The sequence below is a fragment of the Rhincodon typus genome, chromosome 7 (genome assembly GCF_021869965.1).
Source record: "Rhincodon typus isolate 14 chromosome 7, sRhiTyp1.1, whole genome shotgun sequence".
NCBI classification, from domain to species: Eukaryota; Metazoa; Chordata; class Chondrichthyes; order Orectolobiformes; family Rhincodontidae; genus Rhincodon; species Rhincodon typus.
Window position 1 is genome coordinate 56,597,111 of NC_063338.1, and position 21,248 is coordinate 56,618,358.

Sequence of the window (21,248 nt, forward strand, 5' to 3'; positions counted from 1 at the left end):
GAAAATGCATTTTGACGTTGAGTAGAAAACTTTCAGTCACAATAGCTATATTCCTTGCCTTATTCTGAAAACTCAGGTAGAAGTTACAAGGGCAATGTCACTTGCTAAGAATTTGCATGTCATTGTAATTACTATTTATGTTACAGCAGTTTTCCATACAACAAAGACTTGCTCTGATCCAGCTTGAGATTCCCTACAGTGAATTTCTGATATCTGTAAACAACACAGAAATAGCAAGGCTTTTCAAGAAACCCTATGTCTAAACCAGAAAATTATAAATCAGGAGACATATACAGAAAACAGAACAAGGATTGAAAAAGACGTGGGATTAGGAATAAAATATAAATAATCTCCCTCAACACTTAACTTCTAAAGGATTGATATTCCATCTTGAGTTTTGGGGGCAGAGAGGTTGATAGTGACGTTTATCTTCATTAAAAGTTTCTCATCTACATATGCATTTTTTTAAAATTTGTGCTTTTAGTGAGGTTCAGAATACATCTAGTGGAACAGCAGGGTCTAATTGATAGTAACCATAAGATGTAGAAACAAAAGCAGGCCATTCAATTCATTGAATCATAGAGCAGACTCCATGAGATTGTTTCATCTGATGATTTTTAACTCTTCCCTCCTGTCTTCCTGCCCCTCCTCCAAGCTTAGAGTGCTCATTAACAAAGGAATCAATCTATCTCAGCTTGACTATAATCAATGATTCAGCTCTATGGTAAAGAATTTCACAAATTCACTACTAAAAGAGAAGTTCCTCCTCATCTTTGCCTTAAAAAAGGTGTCCCCAAATTGTAAGATTATGCCTTCTAGTCCTAGACTTTTTTTTTTGCTCCTTACCAGATTTAGAATCCTTAGAATCTTGTTTGTTTTAATATGGCCACCTCATTCTTGACTCCAATGAGTGCAGGTCCAACCTACACAACATTCCTTCATAAGCTAGACCCTCCAATTCTGGGATCAGCCTAGTGAACAGCCTGCAATGCCAGTACATCTTACTTTAAAATAAGGGGCCCAAAACTGTTTACAGTATTCTAGCTGTGGTCTGTCTCATGCCTGGTGTAATTTTAACAAGACTACCCTACTTTTATACTGCATGCCCTTTGAAATAGAGGCCAAGACTCCATTTGCCCTACCTATTACCTGCTGAATTTGTATGCTAGCTTTTTGTGATCTATACACAAGGACTCCCAAATCCCTCTGCTGTAGTTTTTTTACATCTTTCTCCATTTAAATAGTTCTGTATTCTTGCTGCCAAAGTGAAGAACCTTACATTTACCCACATAATATTCCATCTGCCAAGTTTTTGCCCATTTGCTTAACCTGTCTATCAAAGATGGTTGAACAAGGTGGGAGCGGTTTTCTGGAAACTTGGCACTAATATCCTTTGCTGGCATTATTTGAATCTTCTATAGGTTCTTTGCATTCTCTGATTTGGCTTTACCAGGCTATGATTCTATTTTCTACTTGACTGCAGCAGAACGTAGAGAGATTGTCATTCCAGTCTTTAATTGCCATTGAGTAAGTGGATAGCCACCTTTCTTGAATTGTGGCATTGCTTGTGGTTTAGGGGTAGCGGTACTGTTAGGAATGATTTTACAGGTTTCTGATCCAAAGGCAACCAAGGAATGATGATATGATGGAATTCTAAATAAGGATGACTTTTGGCTTTCGGGTGAACTTTAGTTTTTGGTGTTTTTAATTTGGATGTGGAAAATATAATACGGTGCAGTCGAACTGTGAAGCTGGTTTATATCCCCTTAACTGTGCTAAGGGTCTCATTCATTTATTTTTTTAAAAACTGTTCATGGACAGTGTGGAGGAGTCATGTTTCTGTTTTGCACATTTCATGTTGCTACACTAAAGCATTTGCATGATTACTCATTCCTTGATATTTCTTAATCAACCTAGCAAAGTAACTAAAGCATTGTTAACATTGAATTGATGCTGATGAGATAGTAGTTTCCATTTGTCCCACACCCTCTAGACTGCCTGAACATGCTTTTTAGATTCTGCAGCATAAACCTCCTGAATACGGAATTTTTGTGCTCTCTTGCTAGCAGACTTTCATCATTATTCCTGAGAATTACACAGCCCTAGTCTTTGCAGATTCTAATTTAGCAAGGTTGGCTAGTGATAACAAAAGCAGCAACACAGTGTTCCAGTACATCTTCAGTTCTCTGTATCTCTCTCGTGTTTCTAAGTAACATCCTTACTGTGGTCAACTACTAGCTCCTGCAATATTTGCCAATTTTTCTTTCTCCCAGCTGTGAGGAACTAGTTTAGAATTAATTGAGAGAATGCAGGTAGCTATTACAATGAAGCCCCTCAAAAAGGTAATGTGATTTGTACCAGCAAGATCATGTGGGTGGAAAACTTTTTGGCATGCACACTGTCAATCACGCTTAAAATCAATCACAATTAAAACAAAGTTCTTTCTTTTAAAAATCAGATATAAACAGGACCTGGGACAGTTGTTAATGAATATTGTGTGAGTATATGTATTCCATTCTGTCTATAATTTTTTATGACTAATTTTTTTACTGGCTTTGGAGAGTATATGATATTGTATTCCCTTGAGGCAGAAAATAGTTCATCATGAATTTTGTCATTGGTTTCAACTTTCATGAATGATGCTTTTGGCATAATATCTCTCAACAATGACCAACTTTATGTATCATTTGTCTCCTGTTTAACAAAGTGAAAATCAATAGGCCTCAATCACAATCATCTTTTATCCATCTGGAGATTGCAATATTTGGGTTATCTAAGTTAGATAAGCGCTGAAATATACTTCTGGAGAAGTCAAATCAGTCTCAAAACATTAACTCTGTCTCCCCCTCCTTGGATGCCAGCAGACTTGCTGGATTTATCCACTTCCTGTTTTAATTCCAGATTTCCAGCATCCAGGGTTTTCTTTTGCTTTATATGACTAGTATCAGTCAAACCAAAAACATACTACCACTACTACTAGAAATAAGAGAGCAGTATAGATAGAGTGGGCTCAACCCTAATTTTGAAATGGGAAAATCAACATTATGTAAAACTAGACTAACATTCCAATATCTGAGAATTGCAGTATGGTTGTAGATTTTATGATCCCAGCTGATGCTACACTGAACAAATCAGATTCCAGAGTGTGTCCTGGCTTGATAGATATTTTAAAATTTTAGTATCTGTTGTCAGCATAACTGAGGTGTAGTAAACAAAGGTATAGAATCTCTTTAACAACAGAACGGATGTTTATTACATGAAAGAAGAAAACAGAGAAGCTTTCTAGCACAGAACACAGAAAATTCCTAAAACACCCAGCAAAACAAAGTTGCAGCCTATTCTCAAAACAATTTAAGTAAAATAAATTCAAAGTTACAGAATTTATACAAAAGTAAAAGTTGCTGTCATCATACTGGACCCTAGGGCTGCTGCCTTATTGGAGAGGTGTGACTGCTGGTGGTTTGACCTGAGGGTCACCACGCTTCAGGAGAAGGAAGAGGTTGAAAAAGAGAGTCCTTCACAGTGTCCTCACCTGGTGTGGGAATCGAGCCTGTGCTGTTGGTGTTACTCTGCAAAGCAGCTGTCCAGCTAATTGACACCCCACCCACTTAATGCTCAATCCACAGATCCTAGGTGCTTAGATGGGGCAGATGGTGTTTATGTGAACCAACTTGCTTCAAAATCCAAACTGACATATACGTAATGTGGAAAATGTTCTGAATCTCACAAGATTCTAGTGTCATGGATGAAATGAAATTTGAAATGAATTAACTTGCTATGCAATTTAGTATGTTGAAAATAATAAGTATAATTAATACTTGGCAATGCTCAAGGTAGGCAAGAGTTAAATTCACAGAGCATTGTCTCTGACTCAAGTTGTAATGATTGAAAGGAAAAATGGGAGACGTGTGCAAAATTTGCTATTTCACCAAATCTACAACTTTTTTTATTATTCATTTATCGACTGAGGCCAATGCTGGCTAGGCCAGCATTTATTTGCCCATTCCTAATTACCCAGAGGGCACTAAAGAGTCAACTGTGGGTCTGGAGTCACATGTAGATCAAAGCAGGTAAGGATAGCAGTTATGGCTGTTATCTTTATTATTACCTGCCTGCTTTCTGTTATTGAGGACCGGTTTCTTCATTATGAGACTTACAATTCTGGTTATTCCATTTGCTATCATATGATTGCTTCCCTGAAAGAGCCCTAAAAATAAATTTGCTGTATTATATGAATTGCATGTTATTCAAACTGGATCTTATAGTCATGTACGTTGCACCATTTCCATTTTTCCAATTTTTGAAGAGACAAAACAGTGTGACAAAAGACCTAGAAGAAAATCCACCAAGCTGGTTGATTTTGCACATTATTGTTGGCCAAAGAGTAGCAAATCATTGGGGATTTATTACAGAAAAGATAAAAATCAAAGCATGATGCACTACTTAGGAAATCTTGATTTATCTTTAGTGAGGGGAATCTGTTCTTCCTGACCTCCTTACCGGCTTCGGCTAATTCCCAGATTATTAAATAGCACAATTTAAAAATGTTTACTTCTATTTTTACTTGCAAACTGGCCAGAAGGACAGTAGTTTTGACATTTTATGTGAGCAACTTCAGCAAGCCTGAAGTTTATGCACTATGTTAAATGGGCAGACGTTCTGAAAAAGAGATCACGCCCTCTCATAAGGAGGGGAGCACCACTCCTAACATCTACCTCTCAATCATATGTAACTTGAATTTGTTACAGCACATGTGGGCCCTGGACTGGGCTCCTAAATCAAGCATAGTGGACCTGTGTCTGATCTGAGCACAACAGGTCTCCAAGAGCCCAGTGCCTCAGTAATTGAGCCCTGATTTAACCCCCTCTCCCAGCTCTTGAGCTTGATGTCATATTTCATTACATACTGCAAGAGTCATAGTTTATCAATGTTGTGTGGGAATTGGAGTTGAGACCACAAGCAGATCTTATTGAATGATACAGCATGTTCATTGCTAACGTTGGCATACTTTTAGTTCATTTCTTTGCATATTGCCGAGCCAAAAGAGAGGCTATGAGAGTTGTGAAAATCATCAAAATGTTACTGTTTCAGTAATTAGAATTTAGCCTTACTGAATTATAGACCAACTTCCTTAAGCAATGAATTCTTGTGGCAAATTTGCTTATACACCAAAGGTTAAGAGCACAAATATGATTATTCAAGCAGAACTTAAGATCAAATATTACATCAGATGGAAACATAGAAAATACAGACAGTTGTAGGCCATTCAATCCGTCAGGTATGCTCCACTATTCAATAGGATCATAATAAAGAATTATATCCGACTCCTTGAAAACATTCAATGTTTTGGCCTCAATCATTTTCTGTGGCAAGCTCATCACTCTCTGGGTGAAGATGTTTCTCCTCACCTCAGTCCTAAATGGCCTACCTTGTATACTTTGACTGTGACCCCTGGTTCTGAACTCCTCAGTCATTGGGAACATCCTTCTTGCTTTTTGTCTTGCTTCTTGTCCTGTTAGCATTTTTACACAGAGGGTGGTGGGTACCTGGAACTCTCTGCTGGGGGAGGTAGTGGAAGCAGATACTAAAGTGACTTTTAAAGGGCATCTTGACAAATACACGAATAGGATGGGAATAGAGGGATACGGTCCCCAGATGGGTCAGGGGTTTTACTTGTGATGGGCAGCATGTCGGTGTAGGCTTGGAGGGCCGAAGGGCCTGTTCCTGTACTGCAATTTTCTTTGTTCTTTCATTTTTGTTCTTTGAATATAGTTTTAATAGTCCTAACTGATCCAGTCTTTCTTCATATGTCAGTCCTGCAATCCCAGGAATCAGTCTGGTAAACATCCTTTGCACTCCCTCCATCCTGCCAGATCATCCTTCCTCAGATAAAGAGACCAAAATTGCACACAATACTCAGGTGCACACAATACTCACCAAGACCCTGTACATTTGCAGCAAGACATCCCTGCTCTTGTATTCAAATCCTCTTGCAATGAAGGCCAACATATCTTCTTTGTATTTAGTTCCCTTATCTAAATCATGAATATACATTGTGACTAAGTGGAATCCAAACACTTATTTCTGTGGTCACTAATTACCACTCAGAAAATAATCTGTTTATTCCTACTGTTTGTTTCCTGTCTGTCAACCTGTTCCCTATCCGTCTCCATACACTACTCTCAGTTATATGTGCTTTAATTTTACATGCTAATCTCTTAAGTGGGACCTTATTGAATGCCTTCTGAAAGTCCAAGTAAACCACATCCACTAGTTCCCTGATCAACTCTACTGGTTACATCCTAGAAAAATTCTACTAAATTTGCTAAGTGTGATTTCCCTTCCATACTGATTATGTCCAATCTGTTGCTGTTTTCTGAGGACCCTGCTATTAAATCTTTTACAGTGGTCATTTTCCCTAGTACTGATGTAAGTTAACTCATTCTCTGTTTTCTCTCTATCTTCTATAAGTAGTGAGTTACATTAGCTACCCTCCAATCCATTGGAACTGTTCCAGATTCTATGGAATCTTGGAAGATGGCCATTAACACATCCATTATTTCAAGGGCCAAATCCTTAAGTACTCTGGGATGAAGATTGTCAGACCCTGGAGATTTGTCAGCCCTTAATTCCATCAATTTCCCCAACACTATTTCCCTACTGATTTTCTTTGGTTCCTCTTTCTCACTAGACCATGTGTTGCTCAACATTTCTGGCATGTTATTTGTGTTCTCCTTTGTGAAGGCAGAACCAAAAGAATTATTTAGTCATTCTGCCATCTCTCTGATCCATATTATAACTTGCCCAGTTTCTGATTGTAAGGAACCTACATTTGTCCTCACTAATCTTTTTTCTCTTTACATATAATAAGCTTTTTTTTACAGTTTGCAAGTTCCCTGTAAGCTTGCTCTCATACTCCAATTCTCCCATTTAATCGATCCATTTGTCCTCCTTTGCTGAAATTTAAACTGCTCCCACTCCTCAGGTGTGGGTTTTTTTTACTGGCCCAATTTGTATGATTCTTCTTTGGATTTAATACTATCCTTAATTTCCCCTGTTAGCCAAGGCCAGGGCCACCTTTTCCATTTTACTTTTGCACCAGACAGGAATGAGCAATTGCTGCAGTTAACTATGTGTTTGTTCAATGTTTGCCATTGCCTTTCCATCATCATTTCTGTAAGTAACATTTCCGAAACTATCACAGCCAATTTGTGCCTCATTCCATCATAGATTTTTTTTTTGTTTAGGTTCAGAGCAAGAAAATGTCAAGAATTTAAAGTTGAACACTTTCAGAGACTGTTCTGAAAAATAAAAACTCTGATGTCAATTTAGTGTTTGGCTATAGGAAGTACATAACAAATTGAGGGGAGGCATTGGCCTAATGGTATTAGTGCTAGAGTATTACTCCAGGGACCCTGGTTCAAATCTCACCATGGCAGATGGTGCAGTTTGAATTCAATAAAAATCTGGAATTAAGAGTCCAATGATAACCATGAAACTATTGTCAATTGTCAGACAAACCTATCTGGTTCACTAATGTCCTTCAGGGAAAGAACTGCCATCCTTACCTGGACTGGCTGACATGTAACTCCAGACCCACAGCAATATGGTTGACTCTTAACTGCCTTCTGTGTAATAAATGCTGGCCCAGCCAGGGATGCCCACATTCCATGAATGAATAAAAAATAACGTAGAATCTAGAAAGGATATGACAGACGTTTATCCCAGGTGTCCAATTCACAGTTGCCAATACCCAGAATCAAGATGGATTCCCAGCAATCAGCAATGTTGTTTTTGACAAAGTTAATCAAAGGAAACAAATTGAAAAATCTTTGGATCCATCATGAATGCTAATCCAGTGTTCTGATAGTATAAGGCACTGTACAGTCAAAAAAAAACATGAAAAGTGTAAACCAAGACTTTTTCTGTACAGACCACAACCCATCGATGTTCTAGAGAAGTTCATTAACTAGGCTAGCATTTGTTGTCCAGCAGTAATTGTCTTAGAGAAGGTGGTGATGAACTACCTTCTTGAACTTCTGCAGTTCTTGGTGTGTCAGTACTTTTGATAATGTTTGGGAGGCAGTTGCATGATTTGACCCAATGACAGCGAAAGATATGTTTCCAAGTCAGGATGGCGTGCGGCTTGGAATGGAGCTTGCAAGTGACGGTGCTCCCATTCCTCTACTGCCCTTGCCCTTCTAGGTGGTAGAGATTGAGTTTTGGAGGTGCTGTTGGAGGAGCCTTGGTGAGTTATTGACGTGCATCTTGTAGATGGTACACGCTTCAGCCACTGCAAATCATTGGTGAAAGGAGTGAATGTTCAAAATGGTCGATGGGATGGCAGGCAGGAGGATTGTTTTGTCCCGGATGGCTGCACCTTTTGAGTGTCGTTGAAGCTGCAGTCATCCAGACAAGTGAAGAGTATTCCATCATATACCTGACTAGTGCCTTATAGATAGTGAACAATCTTTGTGGAGGCAAGGGATGAGTTTCTTGGCAGAGAATTCTTAGCCTTTGACCTGATTTTGCGGCCAAAATATTTATATAGCTAGTCCAATTCAGCATCTAGTCAATGGTAACCTCCAGCATGTTGATGGTGGAGTTTCAGTGACTGTAATGCCATTAACATCAAGGGACATTGGATAAATCCTCTCTTGTCAGAGATGGTCATTGCTATTTATCAGCTCAACCCTGGATGTTGCCCAGGTCTAGCTGCACTTTGATACGGGCTGCTTCATAGAGTCATAGAGTCATACAGTACGGAAACAGACCCTTTGATCTAACTCTTCCATGCCAATCAAGTTTCCCAAACTAAACCAGTTCCACTTGCCTGCTTTTTGCCTATATCCCTCTAAATCTTTCATCTTCATGTACCTATGCAAATGTCTTTTAAATATTGTAACTGTATCTGCATTTACCACTTCCTCTGGCAATTCATTCCACTTACAAGCCATCCTCTGTGTGAAGAAGTTGCCCCTCAGGCGCCTTTTAAATCTTTCTCCTCTCACCTTAAAAATATGACCCCTAGTTTCAAGCTCATCCACCTGAGGGAAAAGACCTTGGCTATTCAACTTATCTTGTGCCTTATGATTTTATAAACCTCTGTAAGGTCACCCATCAACCTCCTAAGCTCCAGTGAAAAAACTCCCAGTTTATCCAGCCTCTCCTTTATAACTTAAATCCTCCATTCCCGGCAACATTCTGGTAAATCTTTTTTGAACCCTCTCCAATCTAATAGCAAGTCAACTAGAACTGTACACAGTACTCCAAAAGTGGCCTCAATAACTTCCTGTACAACTTCAACATGACATCCCAACTCCTATACTCAAAGGTCTGAGCAATGAAAGCAAGTGGCAAGTGTACTAAATGCCTTCTTAACCATCCTATCTACTTGTGATGCAGCTTTCAAATAACTATGTACCTGAATCCCTAGGTCTCTCTGATTGACAATACTACCCAGGTCCCTACCATTAACTATGTAAGTCTTGCCATTGTTTGTTTTGCCAAAATGCAATATTTTGTATTTATCCAAATTAAACTCCACCTGCTACTCCTCAGCCCATTGACCCAATTGATTTGTAATCTTAGATAACATTCTTCACTGTTCACTACACCACCAATTTTGGTGTCATCTGCAAACTTACTAACCATTGTCTCTTAAATTCTCATCCAAATCATTTATATAAATGACAAACAAAAGTGGGACCAGCACCGATCCCTGTAGAACACTGCTGGCCACAGGCCTCCAGTCTGAAAAACAACGCTGCACCACCAACCTCAGTCTCCTACCATCCAGGCAATTTTGTATCCAATTAGCAAGCTCTCCCTGAATCCCATGTGATCTAATTTTACTAATTAGTCCATCATAATCTTGTCAAAATCTTTACTAAATTCCATGTAGACAACATCTACTGCTCTGCCCTTATCAATCTTTTAAAAAATTCAATCAAGTTTTCCCATTCACGAAGACATGCTGACTATCCCTAATAAATTCTTGCTTCTCTAAATGCACGTAAATCCTGTATCTCAGAATCCTCTTCAACAACGTACCCACTACTGATGTCAGACTCACCAGTCTATAGTTCCCAGCCTTCTCCTTATTGCTTTTCTTAAATAAAGGCACAAATTTAGCCATCATCCAGTTCTCTGGCACCTCATAGTATCAGAAATTTTTTTAAATAGTGTCGAACATTGTGCAATCATCAGCGAAAGTCCCCACTTCTGACCCTATGATTGAGGGCATTTCACTGATGAGGCAGCTGAAGATGGTTGGTCCTAGGACATTGCCATCAGGAACTTCTACGGAGATGTCCTGAACCTGAGATGACTGACTTCCAACAATCAGAACCATCTTCCGATGTGCCCGGCATGATTTCAACCGGTGGAGGTTTTGCCCCCTGATTCTTATTAACTCCAAATTTAACATTTAAAGCAAAAAAAAATTGATTGGCAGAAAAGGTAATAGAGCCTTTTGGAGGCATTGCACAAGTTGGTTGTCCAGGTCTACAGCCTCAGAAGGTTTGTGAATAGGTTAGTGAACTAAAAAACTTGATTTGTTTTTCGAGAAGTGGTTGAACAATTATGTTATCTGTTAGCTGGTTGAAAAGGAACACTACAAAGCAATTCCATCAGAACTATTGTGACCTGAGGGAGAGAGAGTTTGATGAGGTGTGCCTCGCTGCTGATAAACAAAATCATACCCCTGAGACTTGAGGGTGGACACTGTTGTCAGGCAAAACACCTGGCTCATTCTGCATAATTAAAGGTGAACATATTTTGGAATTGTAAAACTATGTAATGCCACATTTGTTTGATGGGGATGGGATGGTGGAGAGAATGCAAACAATTATCAATGCATAAGATGTATCTCTGTTGTATCAATTATTAGAAATGAAATTTATGTTTTTGTTGAAAGTATCATTTGCCTATACGTTCATGCATAATTTGTATTGATTTTGATTGGTGTTAAAGTAAAAGCTGCAAAAAGTGGAACTTTGTTGGTAATCTCTTCCTTTTCGGCGTCATAAAGTGGGTTATTTTGCTTTAACGTTTCCCCATGGGGTTTGTAATTACATTTTGTAATTGGATACTGTTCAATTTGTAAAGAAGAAAATATTTTCCAACTCCATGAGATTCAGGTTAACTCTTAATTTATTTGTAGCATTAACATAATAAAAGAGTATTTTTCAAATTGTATTTGATACACATTATATAGCTGGGAACAAATTGGAAACATTCAAAAATAAGCAGTAAAGTGTTGTGTTGTACAAAACCTAGTATACAGTGGATGGCTTTTATAAATGCGTAAAAATAGTTATGTAACACACTTCACAGAAGAACAAAATTGTCAAAAAAGAATTGGTTTTCAGTTTATAAATTCTAGAAGACAAAATGCCCAATTGCCACCGTGCAAAAAGGCAAGGTAAGAAAGAATATTAGACAGAACATCAGTTGCAGATTTTTTTGCTTTACAGTAGGGTGAAAGTGCTTGGAAACTGTCTAAAACTACACCAGTATGAAATTTGTGCTCAAATTCACTGTCCAGTTTTATGTAACAAAGGCAAGTTTGGAAGACACCCATACTGTTAAGCTTTTGTAACCAGCAACAATGAGTTTCTTACAAAGTATAGATGCTTTCAAGTACGAGATCCTGGTTCTTGGTGTATCAATAGAATTTTATTTATTTTTTTACAAACATTCACGTCTTTTAAAGTATCCACTGATATGGTATCTGTCTCCAAATTCCATTTCTTTCTTTGCTATAATTTATTACAATGTGATTATTTACAATGTATATGCAAAACTTTCCAGTTAAAAGTGAAATTGTGCAAATTTAAATTTTGAATGATTACAGCAGTAATAAATACACCAAAAAAAGCAAACAAGTGACACGTTTTGAATAGAGATAAATCCTGAAAGAAAATAATGTAGACAAGGAATATAGTTATTCCTTTATAAATTTTTATGGACATTACAAACAATGACAAAATAATAAAAATAATGCATTTCAGATTTAAGTATATCTTGCCTGGATCACAAGACATTCTCAGGTAATTTAGTGAAAATTTACAATGGACGAGTGTAGGATATATATTTTATTCTGACAGTGAGGAAGACTTTATGCTCCTATGGTGAACCAGCACAGACACAATCAGACAGATGGCCTTCTGGGCTGTAATAGCTCTGTGATAAAGATCACAAATGAACAAATTTTGTGATTTCCATTTTTGTTTTATAGATCCGCCTTATGACGGTGTTGTGAGATGTGAACGTTCATGTGATAAAATCATTAAAAAAAGTTGTGTATGTTACATTATAGCTCATTTATAATGCAGGTAATAAGACACTGCACAGTAAGTTATTTCTGAATACATGAGATGGAAATGGCTAAAATTGCAGTAATAACTATGATTTAATTCTCAATGAAACAATTTACCTTGACAATCAAAAATCCTTTAAAGGTTCCATGAAATTGTTTTAAATTATATATCATATTTCTATTCATGGCACAACCAGATAATAGCAACTATGATAAATAATAAATATGATAAATAACATTTTTATATCTCATGGGAATCTAATGCCCCACTCAGCAGTTCTTTGGTTACCATTTTAAACTCCCCTCAGTGAATTGGAGTTAAGTTGATGAGCTACCACAGGCAACGATCAGAGTTCAGGTCTAATTTTTGAATGTAAGTATTTATAAAAGGTTAAACAAATCTCTGATGATCAGATTAGATGATGAAGCATTAAAAAGGGTAATTTACATTTTCCTCAATGCTGAAGCGTCACTGCCTTGATGAAAAATAACTTATTAAACTCATGTTTAGGGAGAGACAGGCACATTTAATTAATTTAAATGCACACAATACTTAAATAAACACAGCCAGTTGGCAGTGTGCACTTTTAACACAGGCCCTAGAATGTCACTTGTCACTTCTGTAACAAATTCACCTGAAAGTTACCTAATGTTGCTTTTTGATCATTTGGGCACTTTTATGTCCCAAAATCCACAGGGCACTAGGGTTTGGATATAAGCGTAGAGGTCATATCACTAGATTCTGTTCCATTTGTGCACAACACATATTTCCTGCAGTCAAATTAATGCAGATGCATAGAATAGAATCTAGAATCCCTACAGTGTGGAAGCAGGCCATTCGGCCCATCACGTCCACATCGGCCCTCCAAAGAGCATCCTACCCCATCCCTGTAACCCTGGATTTCCTATGGCTAATCCACCTAGCCTGCACAACCCTGGAAACTATGGGCAATTTAGCATGGCCAATCCACCGAACCTGCACATCTTTGGACTGTGGGAGGAAACCAGAGCACCTGGAGGAAATCCATGCAGACACGGACAGAATGTGCAAACTCCACACAGACAGTCACCTGAGGGTGGTTTCTGGTGCACTGAGCCACCAATGAAGCGCTTACCCTGACTTTTCAGCTGGAACAAGAAACACCCATGTAAAACAGAACAAGCTAAATTTTGAGTCTAGCTGACTCTTCATCAGAACTGAAGTGTGGGGGGGACAACATTTATGTTGTAGTTTGGGGGTGTTGGGGGTAGTGGGTGTAGGCTGCTAGTGGAGAAAAAGTGTTGATAATGCAATGAAACCAATCTGTCTCTCAACATTGGCAAAACTAAAAAAACTGATCATTGACTTCAGAAAGGAAGGAGCAGAACACGCCCCCATCTACATTAATGATACTGAGGTTGAGAGGGTGAAGAGCATCAAGTTCCTCGGAGTGATGATAACTGACAACCTGTCCTGGACTGGCACAACAATGCCTCTTATTCTTCAGGCAGCTCAGGAAATAAGGTTCCTCACCAATTCTACAGATGCACCATATTGTCCTGGTGCATAATGGCCTGGTATGGCAACTGCCCTGCCTAGGACCGTAAGAAACTACAGCAGGTGATGTGCACAGCCCAGACCATCACAGAAGCCAACCTTCCATCCATGGACTCTATTTACATGGCTCACTGCCACGGAAAGGCTGCCAACATCATCAAAGACCCATCACAACCCAGTAATGATCTCCCACAAACTCTTCTGTCAGGCAGAAGGTACAGAAGCCTGAACACACGCATGAGCAGGTTCAGGAACACTTTCTTCCTGGCCATTATCAGACTGGTGAATGGACTCTCTAGCCTCAAATAACACTGATCTTGCTACCATTGATCTCGCCTAGCACACGCCCTGTGCAGTGTAACCTGCATGACTCTAAGTCTTTTTGATCTGAATATCCTTTGCTTACTATAATCTGCCTGTACCACTCATAAACAAAGCTTTTCACTGTATTTTGGTACACACGACAATAAATCAATCAATCAATCATTTAAGTGATCAGAATGTGAGAATGGCAGAACAATGGCCCTTCAGCAAAGGGGTCCAGACCCGAAACATCAGCTTTCCTGCTCCTCTGATGCTGCTTTGGCCTGCTGTGTTCATCCAGCTCTACACATTGTTATCTTAGTCTGAAGATAAGATGTTCTGGCGTTCTCACGTCCCCACATTCCAGGGGACACAATGGCCTAGTGGTATTATTGCTGGACTGTTAATCCAGAGATCTGGGTAACATTCTGGGGATCCAGGTTCAAATCCCACCATGGCAGATGGTGGAATTTGAATTCAACAAAAAAATCTGGAATTAAGTGTCAATCTGTCAATTTTCAGGAAAAACCCATCTGGTTCACTAATGTCCTTTAGGGAAGGAAACTACCATCATTACCTGGTCTGGCCTACATGTGACTCCAGACTCACAGCAATATGGTTGACTCTTAACTGCCCTCTGGGCAATTAGGGATGGCCAATCAATGCTGCCTAGCCAGTGACATCCTCATCCCATTAACAAATAAATGATCACTTAATCTGAACTATCAAAACCTTTTCTCTGCCAGGCCACCAAACTGTAGCTTAAATGTTGTCCCCTTCACACTTCACTTCCGCTCAGATGAAGACTTATCCAGACTTGAAACATTAGCTTGCTCTCTTTCCATGGATGCTATCTGACCTGCTGCGATCAGCATTTGTTGCTTTCAGTACAGATTCCAGCATCTGCAGTAACTTTCTGCTACATTTTGAATAGCCATGTAAATTTGATTTTAGGCATTGCTATGTTACAGCATAGTTGCAAAATCTTCAAATGCCAGCTCACAATTTTCAGATGGGTTAGAAGTGTCCATCTGTCAAAATCATTCATGCAATGCAATCAAAGTGTGAGGATGGACTGGATTTTGTGCAGCATCTTCCATTTTATGCTGCTGCAGGCAATTACAATTGGCTGTAATTCATTATACTTCAACATAAATGAAAGAAGATTTTCCAAGCACTTCTTTATGAAATAGTTCCCTCTTAATTATAAATTACAATTCCATTTTGCAGTGGCGGAACCTAACTTAAAAAAAAATTATACCTTTGACATTACAAGTAGTTCTTCCATGCTTTTGTAGGAAAACAAGACATAGAACTATAAAGTTTACCCTGGCTTGTTTCTTATGCTAGTATATTGTATACAGTTCTGGTTTCAGTAGCAGTAAGAAAACATTGTGAACGGTATTGTTGAAAAACTGCACAAGACAGCAACCTGAATGGTTGAACATTTATAGGGGTTGGATTATATGGAGCAATTGTATACATTGAGCACAAGAAAATAAATGATATAAATTCTGTCTTTATGTCTTTAAATGTTTTAAATGATGATAAGCTATTTCACCAAGTTCAGAACAACAGAATCAAAACAACACAACCTGCACTGGAAAGTGGTGGACTGGAGTTTGGAAGTAAATTCAAAATTAATCTACAAAAGCATATCTCTGAACCAAATGCCTAACCAATGGAATAGGCTCCCTAATGATACTATTTGTTGTTTACATTGACTCGTTTAAATTAAAGTTGATAATTTTCTTTCAGCAATAAATATTAGTGAGAAGGGTATATGATTAATTTGAGACATGACATATGGTAGCTGTAGTTATGTTAGAAAGCAGCAAATGAATTTGAATACATGGTTTCCAAATCTCTTCACAATTAGGACTTTGTTCACCTTATGCCTGGGTCTGCTGTCAGCCAATGAAAAAAAATTTATTGTCATGATCAGTCAATAACTTCATTATTGTCGTATTATGTGACTACCAGGATGGTACCAGGCAAACTAGATAGCCTTTAGTCAAGTCTCCTTATACTCCTAATGTGAGACAGATGGCTCCAGAGTTTAATGTATTCTGAATGGATAAAAGCATTTTACCAAATTTGCAGATATTACGGCAATTCCTAGCTATTTTCAGAAAGATGATAACCAAAATCTAATCAGTCATTTAGTTAAGTATTGCTGAAAAAAAAGAGATTTTGTCAAAGCTTTTGATCTTGCACTCATCAGGATCATCAGCAAGAATATCAATGTATAAGGAACATAACATTTTTACTATATGAGAGCAGAGCATTGATTGGTTGGAAAGTGAACTCTGATTGGTAGAAGTATTGCCATTGACAATACATCATTCAAATGATGTTTAACAGTTGGCTGCTTGCCAATGCCTCAACCATTTAGAATCCACTTGCCAACGAATCTGTACTCTGCTCTCATTCAGTATAAATGTTTCCCTTTCACATTGGTATTCTTGTTGATTATTCTGATGAGTACAAGATGAAAAGCTTTGACAAGATGTGTCGGAAATCTAATTATGTAAAATTATACAATGATATGTTAAGAATGCTCTTAAGGAAACTGCAAAAGACAACATTCGTTCTACTTATCAGTTCTGAGTCTGGAGTAATTCTATAATTTCAGAAGGGACAAGGATTTAACAGTATTTGAAGTGTTATTTGTTATTGAGTAATATGTTTTAATAATTAGGATCTTTATCATTTGTCTGTTTCTTAGTTAATCACATTCAAAATGCCACAGATATGTTTTTGCTATATTTAGTTTCAAATTACTTTGGTGAATTTTACAGCAATATAACTGGAACATCAAACTGGTTAAGAGATCTCATGCTTTGATATTTGCTTACAATACTTAAAATAGCTATGATGGTAATGAAAATTGAAATGCCATCACATTTGATGCTTGGTAACTATTTCATGATATTATTTAACACAGTTTAAGTAAAACCCAGATGGTATTTAAGCTAGGTGTGATAATGTTGATGAAGAAGTAAAAAGCAATTTCTAATTTTTACATTTGAAGCACTTAAATGAGAAAAAAAAAGACCTGTTTCTTAACCATTCATATTATTAAGGTGATTTGTGATATTAACCAATGAAAAAATAACTTGGATTAACCAACTTGGAATACCCATCCATCAAGAGAGGAGGGGAAGTGGCATTTTTGGTTAAGTATAACATTATGGCTTTACTTAGGGAGGATATTCCTGGGGGAATAAAGAGTGAAGTTATATGCATGGAACTGAGAAATAAGAAAGGGATGATCACCTTATTAGGATTGTACTATAGGTCCCCAAACATTCAGCGGGAAATTGAGAAGCAAATATGTACGGAGATCTCAAATATCTATAAGAATAATGGGATTGTAATGGTAGTTCCAAACATAGACTGTGACTGTCATAGTGTTGTGTGGACAAGAAAATGTTCTTATTCAATATATGGATGCACCTACGAGAGAAGGAACAAAACTTGACCTTTCCTTGGGAAATAAGGGAGGGCAAACGATGGAGGTGTCAGTGGGGAGCTCTTTGGAGCTAGTGTACATTATTCTACACATTTTAAAATGTGATGTGGAAGTGCCGGTGTTGGACTGGGTGGACAAGGTCAGAAGTCATACGACACCAGGTTATAGTCCAACAGGTTTACTTGAAATCACAGACTTTCAAAGCACTGCTCCTTTGTCAGGTGAAATGACTACAACCTGATGTTGTGTGAGTTTTAAAATAATTATGGAAAAGCATAGGCCTGATCTAAAAGTTAACGTTTTAAATTGGAGTAAGGCCAATCTTGACAGTATTAGGCAGCAATTTTCAGAAGTTGATTGGAAGAGTCTATTCACAGGTAAAACCATGGTTGGAAAGTGGGAGGCCTTCAAAAATAAGATAATGAGAGTTCAGAGACAGTATGTTCCTGTTAATGCGAAGGGCAAGCCTGGTAGGTGTAGGGATGCTGGACAAGCACAGAAATTGAGGGTCTGATCAAGAGAAAGGAATAATACTTTTTGTATTGGCAGGTGGAATCGAGCGAATCCCCAGAGATGTATAAGAGCAATAGGAGTATACTTAAGAGTGAAATCAGGAGGGCAAAAAGGGGACATGAGCTAGCTTTGGCAAATAGGGGTAAGGATAATCCAAAGTGATTCTACAAATATATTAGGGGCAAGGGAGTAACTAGGGAGAGAATAGGGGCCCTTTAAGATCAACAAGGCCATCTATGTGTGGAGATGGTGAGATACTAAACTAGAACCTTGCGTCAGTATTTACTGTGGAGAAGGACATGGAAGCTAGACAACTTGGGGAAATAAACAGTGATATCTTGAAAAGTGCTTGTTCATATTACGAAAGTGGAGATTCTGAACATCTTAAAATGTATAAAGGTGGATAAATCCTCAGGACCTGATCAGGTGCATCCCAGAACTTTGTGGGAAACTAGGGAAAAATTGCTGGGCCCCTTGCTGAGATATTTGCATCATTGATAGCCACAGGTAAGGGCCGGAAGACTGGAGGTTGGCTAATGTGGTGCCATTATTTAAGAAATGCTGTAAGGAAAAGTCTGAGAATTATAGACTGCTAAGTCTGACATCAGTGGTGGATAAGTTGTTGGAGGGGATTCTGAGGGACAGGATTTACATGCATTTGGAAAGACAAGGACTGAATAGGGATAATCAACATGGCTTTGTGCATGGGAAATTGTGTCTCACTAACTTGATTGAGCTTTTTGAAGAAGTGACAAAGAAGATTGATGAGGGCAGAGCAGTAGTTGTCTATGTGGACTTCAGCAAAGCGTGGGTGAGGTTCCGCATGGTAGACTGGTTAGAAGGTTAGATCATATGGAATCCAGGGGGAGCTAGCCAATTAGGAGACAGAGTGTGGTGTTGGAGGTTTGTGTTTTTCGGAATGGAGGTCTGTGACCAACGGTGTGCTGCAAGGATCAGTGTTGGATCCACTGCCTTTTGTCATTTATATAAATGGTTCGGATGTGAATGTAGGAGGTATGGTTAGTAAGTTTGCAGATGACCCAAAATTGGTGGTGTAGTGGACAGTGAAGAAGATTATCTCAGAGTAGAATGGGACCTTGATCAGATAGGCCAGTGGGCTGAGGAGTGGCAGATGGAATTTAATTTAGATAAATGTGAGGTGTTGCGTTTTGGTAAGGCAAATCAGGGCAGCTTTTAAACAGTTAATGGCAGGTTCCTGGGAAGACCTAAGGGTACAGGTGCATAATTCCTTGAAAGTGGAACCGCTGGTGGACAGGGTGGTGAAGAAGACTTTTGGCACGCTTGCCTTCATTGGTCACTGCATTGAGTATGGGAGTTGGGATGTCATGTTGTAGCTGTACAAGCCACTGATGATGTCACTTTTAGAATGTTACGTTCAATTCTGGTCTCTTTGTTATAGGAAAGATGTTATTAAACTTGAAAGGGTTAAGAAACGATTTACAAGGATGTTGTTGGGATTGAAGGGTTTGAGCAATAGGGAGAGGCTGAATAGGCTGGGGCTTTTTTCCATGGAACATTGGACGTTGAGGGGTGATTTTGTAGAGATTTATAAAATCATGAGGGGCATGGCTAGGGTGAATAGCCAATGCCTTTTTCCCAAGGCAGAGGAGTCCAAAACTAGAAGGCATAAGTTTAAGGTGAGAGGGGACAGATTTAAAGAGGACCTGCGGGGCAACTTTTTCACACAGAGGGTGTTGCGTGTTTGGAACAAGCTACTAGAGGAGGTGGTGAAGGCAGGTACAATCATGAGATTTAAAAGGCTTCTGGATGGGTACATGAATAGGGTTTAGAGGGATATAGGCCAAATGGTAGTAAATGGGACTAGATCAGTTTAGGATATCTGGTTGGCATGGATGAGTTGGACCGAAGGGTCTGTTTCTGTGCTGTATAACTCTATGAAGCTATAGCTGAGTTAACTAACTATCTGCTGAGCTGCCTGAAGTTAGAATCTTCGTGGTTTAGCATGGGTTTGTTTGTGAGTATTCAGAAAATAAAACCTTAAGCAAATGCATGTTACATGTGAGCCAAGCATCAGATATACGAAAATATTTATTGCACTTTAGATTTATGGACCTTTAATAACTTGGTTTTTAAATTAAATATGTCGAGTCTTGCTCAAAAAAAATGACAGTTGACTTCCACACTTCTATGCCTGTCTTTCAGGCCGCTACTATACTAGACTCCTATAATGTAACTTGAATTGTATTTTTCTTCATTATGAAGATTCAATCGTATTTTCCCATTCTTTCATAGAATAGCCATGTTGGAGAACAAAGAAATAAGATGAACTAAATGAGTTTAGTGGAATGATCAGATGCTATTTTAAGCACAAAATGTACAGTTCCCACTGATTTGAAAGAGCTATGAGCTCAGTGTGCTTACAGTAGCTGTTATTTCAAGTAATAATATCTAGTTCAGACCAGAACTGCAGCCTTTGCCTGTTAGGCTTACATTAACAGACATCATTCTCTCTTTCCCCCCAACCCCATGAAATCTATAGTTTGAGTTCAAACTAAATTCATGCAACACAGAAACCAATGTAATGGCATGCATTTCAGGCTTGTTATCACTTAAGGTGCCTTAGATTACTGGCAGTGCGACATTGTAAATGTATTCTTATTGAAGCTTTCAGGTCATCATCAAAGAGGAACTTTAACATTGTGAGCTCAGAGCTGATATGAATCTACAGTGCTTTTGCATATGACAGTATCATTGTAGACCCCTGAGTCATACATGGAGGATGCTATTCATAAATAGGAAAACAGCCACTCAAAGCAGCAAACCTACAGAAATGCAGAGTATTAATTGGCTATTTGCCTGGAAGACCAGGATCTGACAGATGCCTATGAAGGCCCAGCAGTCCCATGGTGCTTAGTGAGGAGTCCGGTAAGGAGGGATGCCGCATTGGACACAGAAAGGATGGTGACTGTTGCTGTTGAGACCGTGAATTTTGTTCTTGTTCTTGGTCCAAAAATGTGGCAAAATTATCTTCCGATATTGTGTTGAGATGAACCCCACTGGACAAAGACTCTTTGGATTTCAGTTTGGATTTTTCAAAGTCTGAAAATTCTGGACTC

General features: G+C 38.5%; 1 protein-coding gene across 1 annotated transcript in view; it reads right to left on the reverse strand.

Annotated features, from left to right (window-relative positions):
- Window positions 1-20,980: 20,980 nt before the first annotated feature.
- Window positions 20,981-21,248, reverse strand: part of LOC109915025 (potassium voltage-gated channel subfamily H member 7) — a 435,059-nt gene continuing 434,791 nt past the window's right edge. The window contains exon 16 of the mRNA XM_048599219.1: window positions 20,981-21,247. Within this exon, the coding sequence (XP_048455176.1) occupies window positions 20,981-21,247 (267 nt within the window). The remainder of the gene's footprint in view (window position 21,248) is intronic.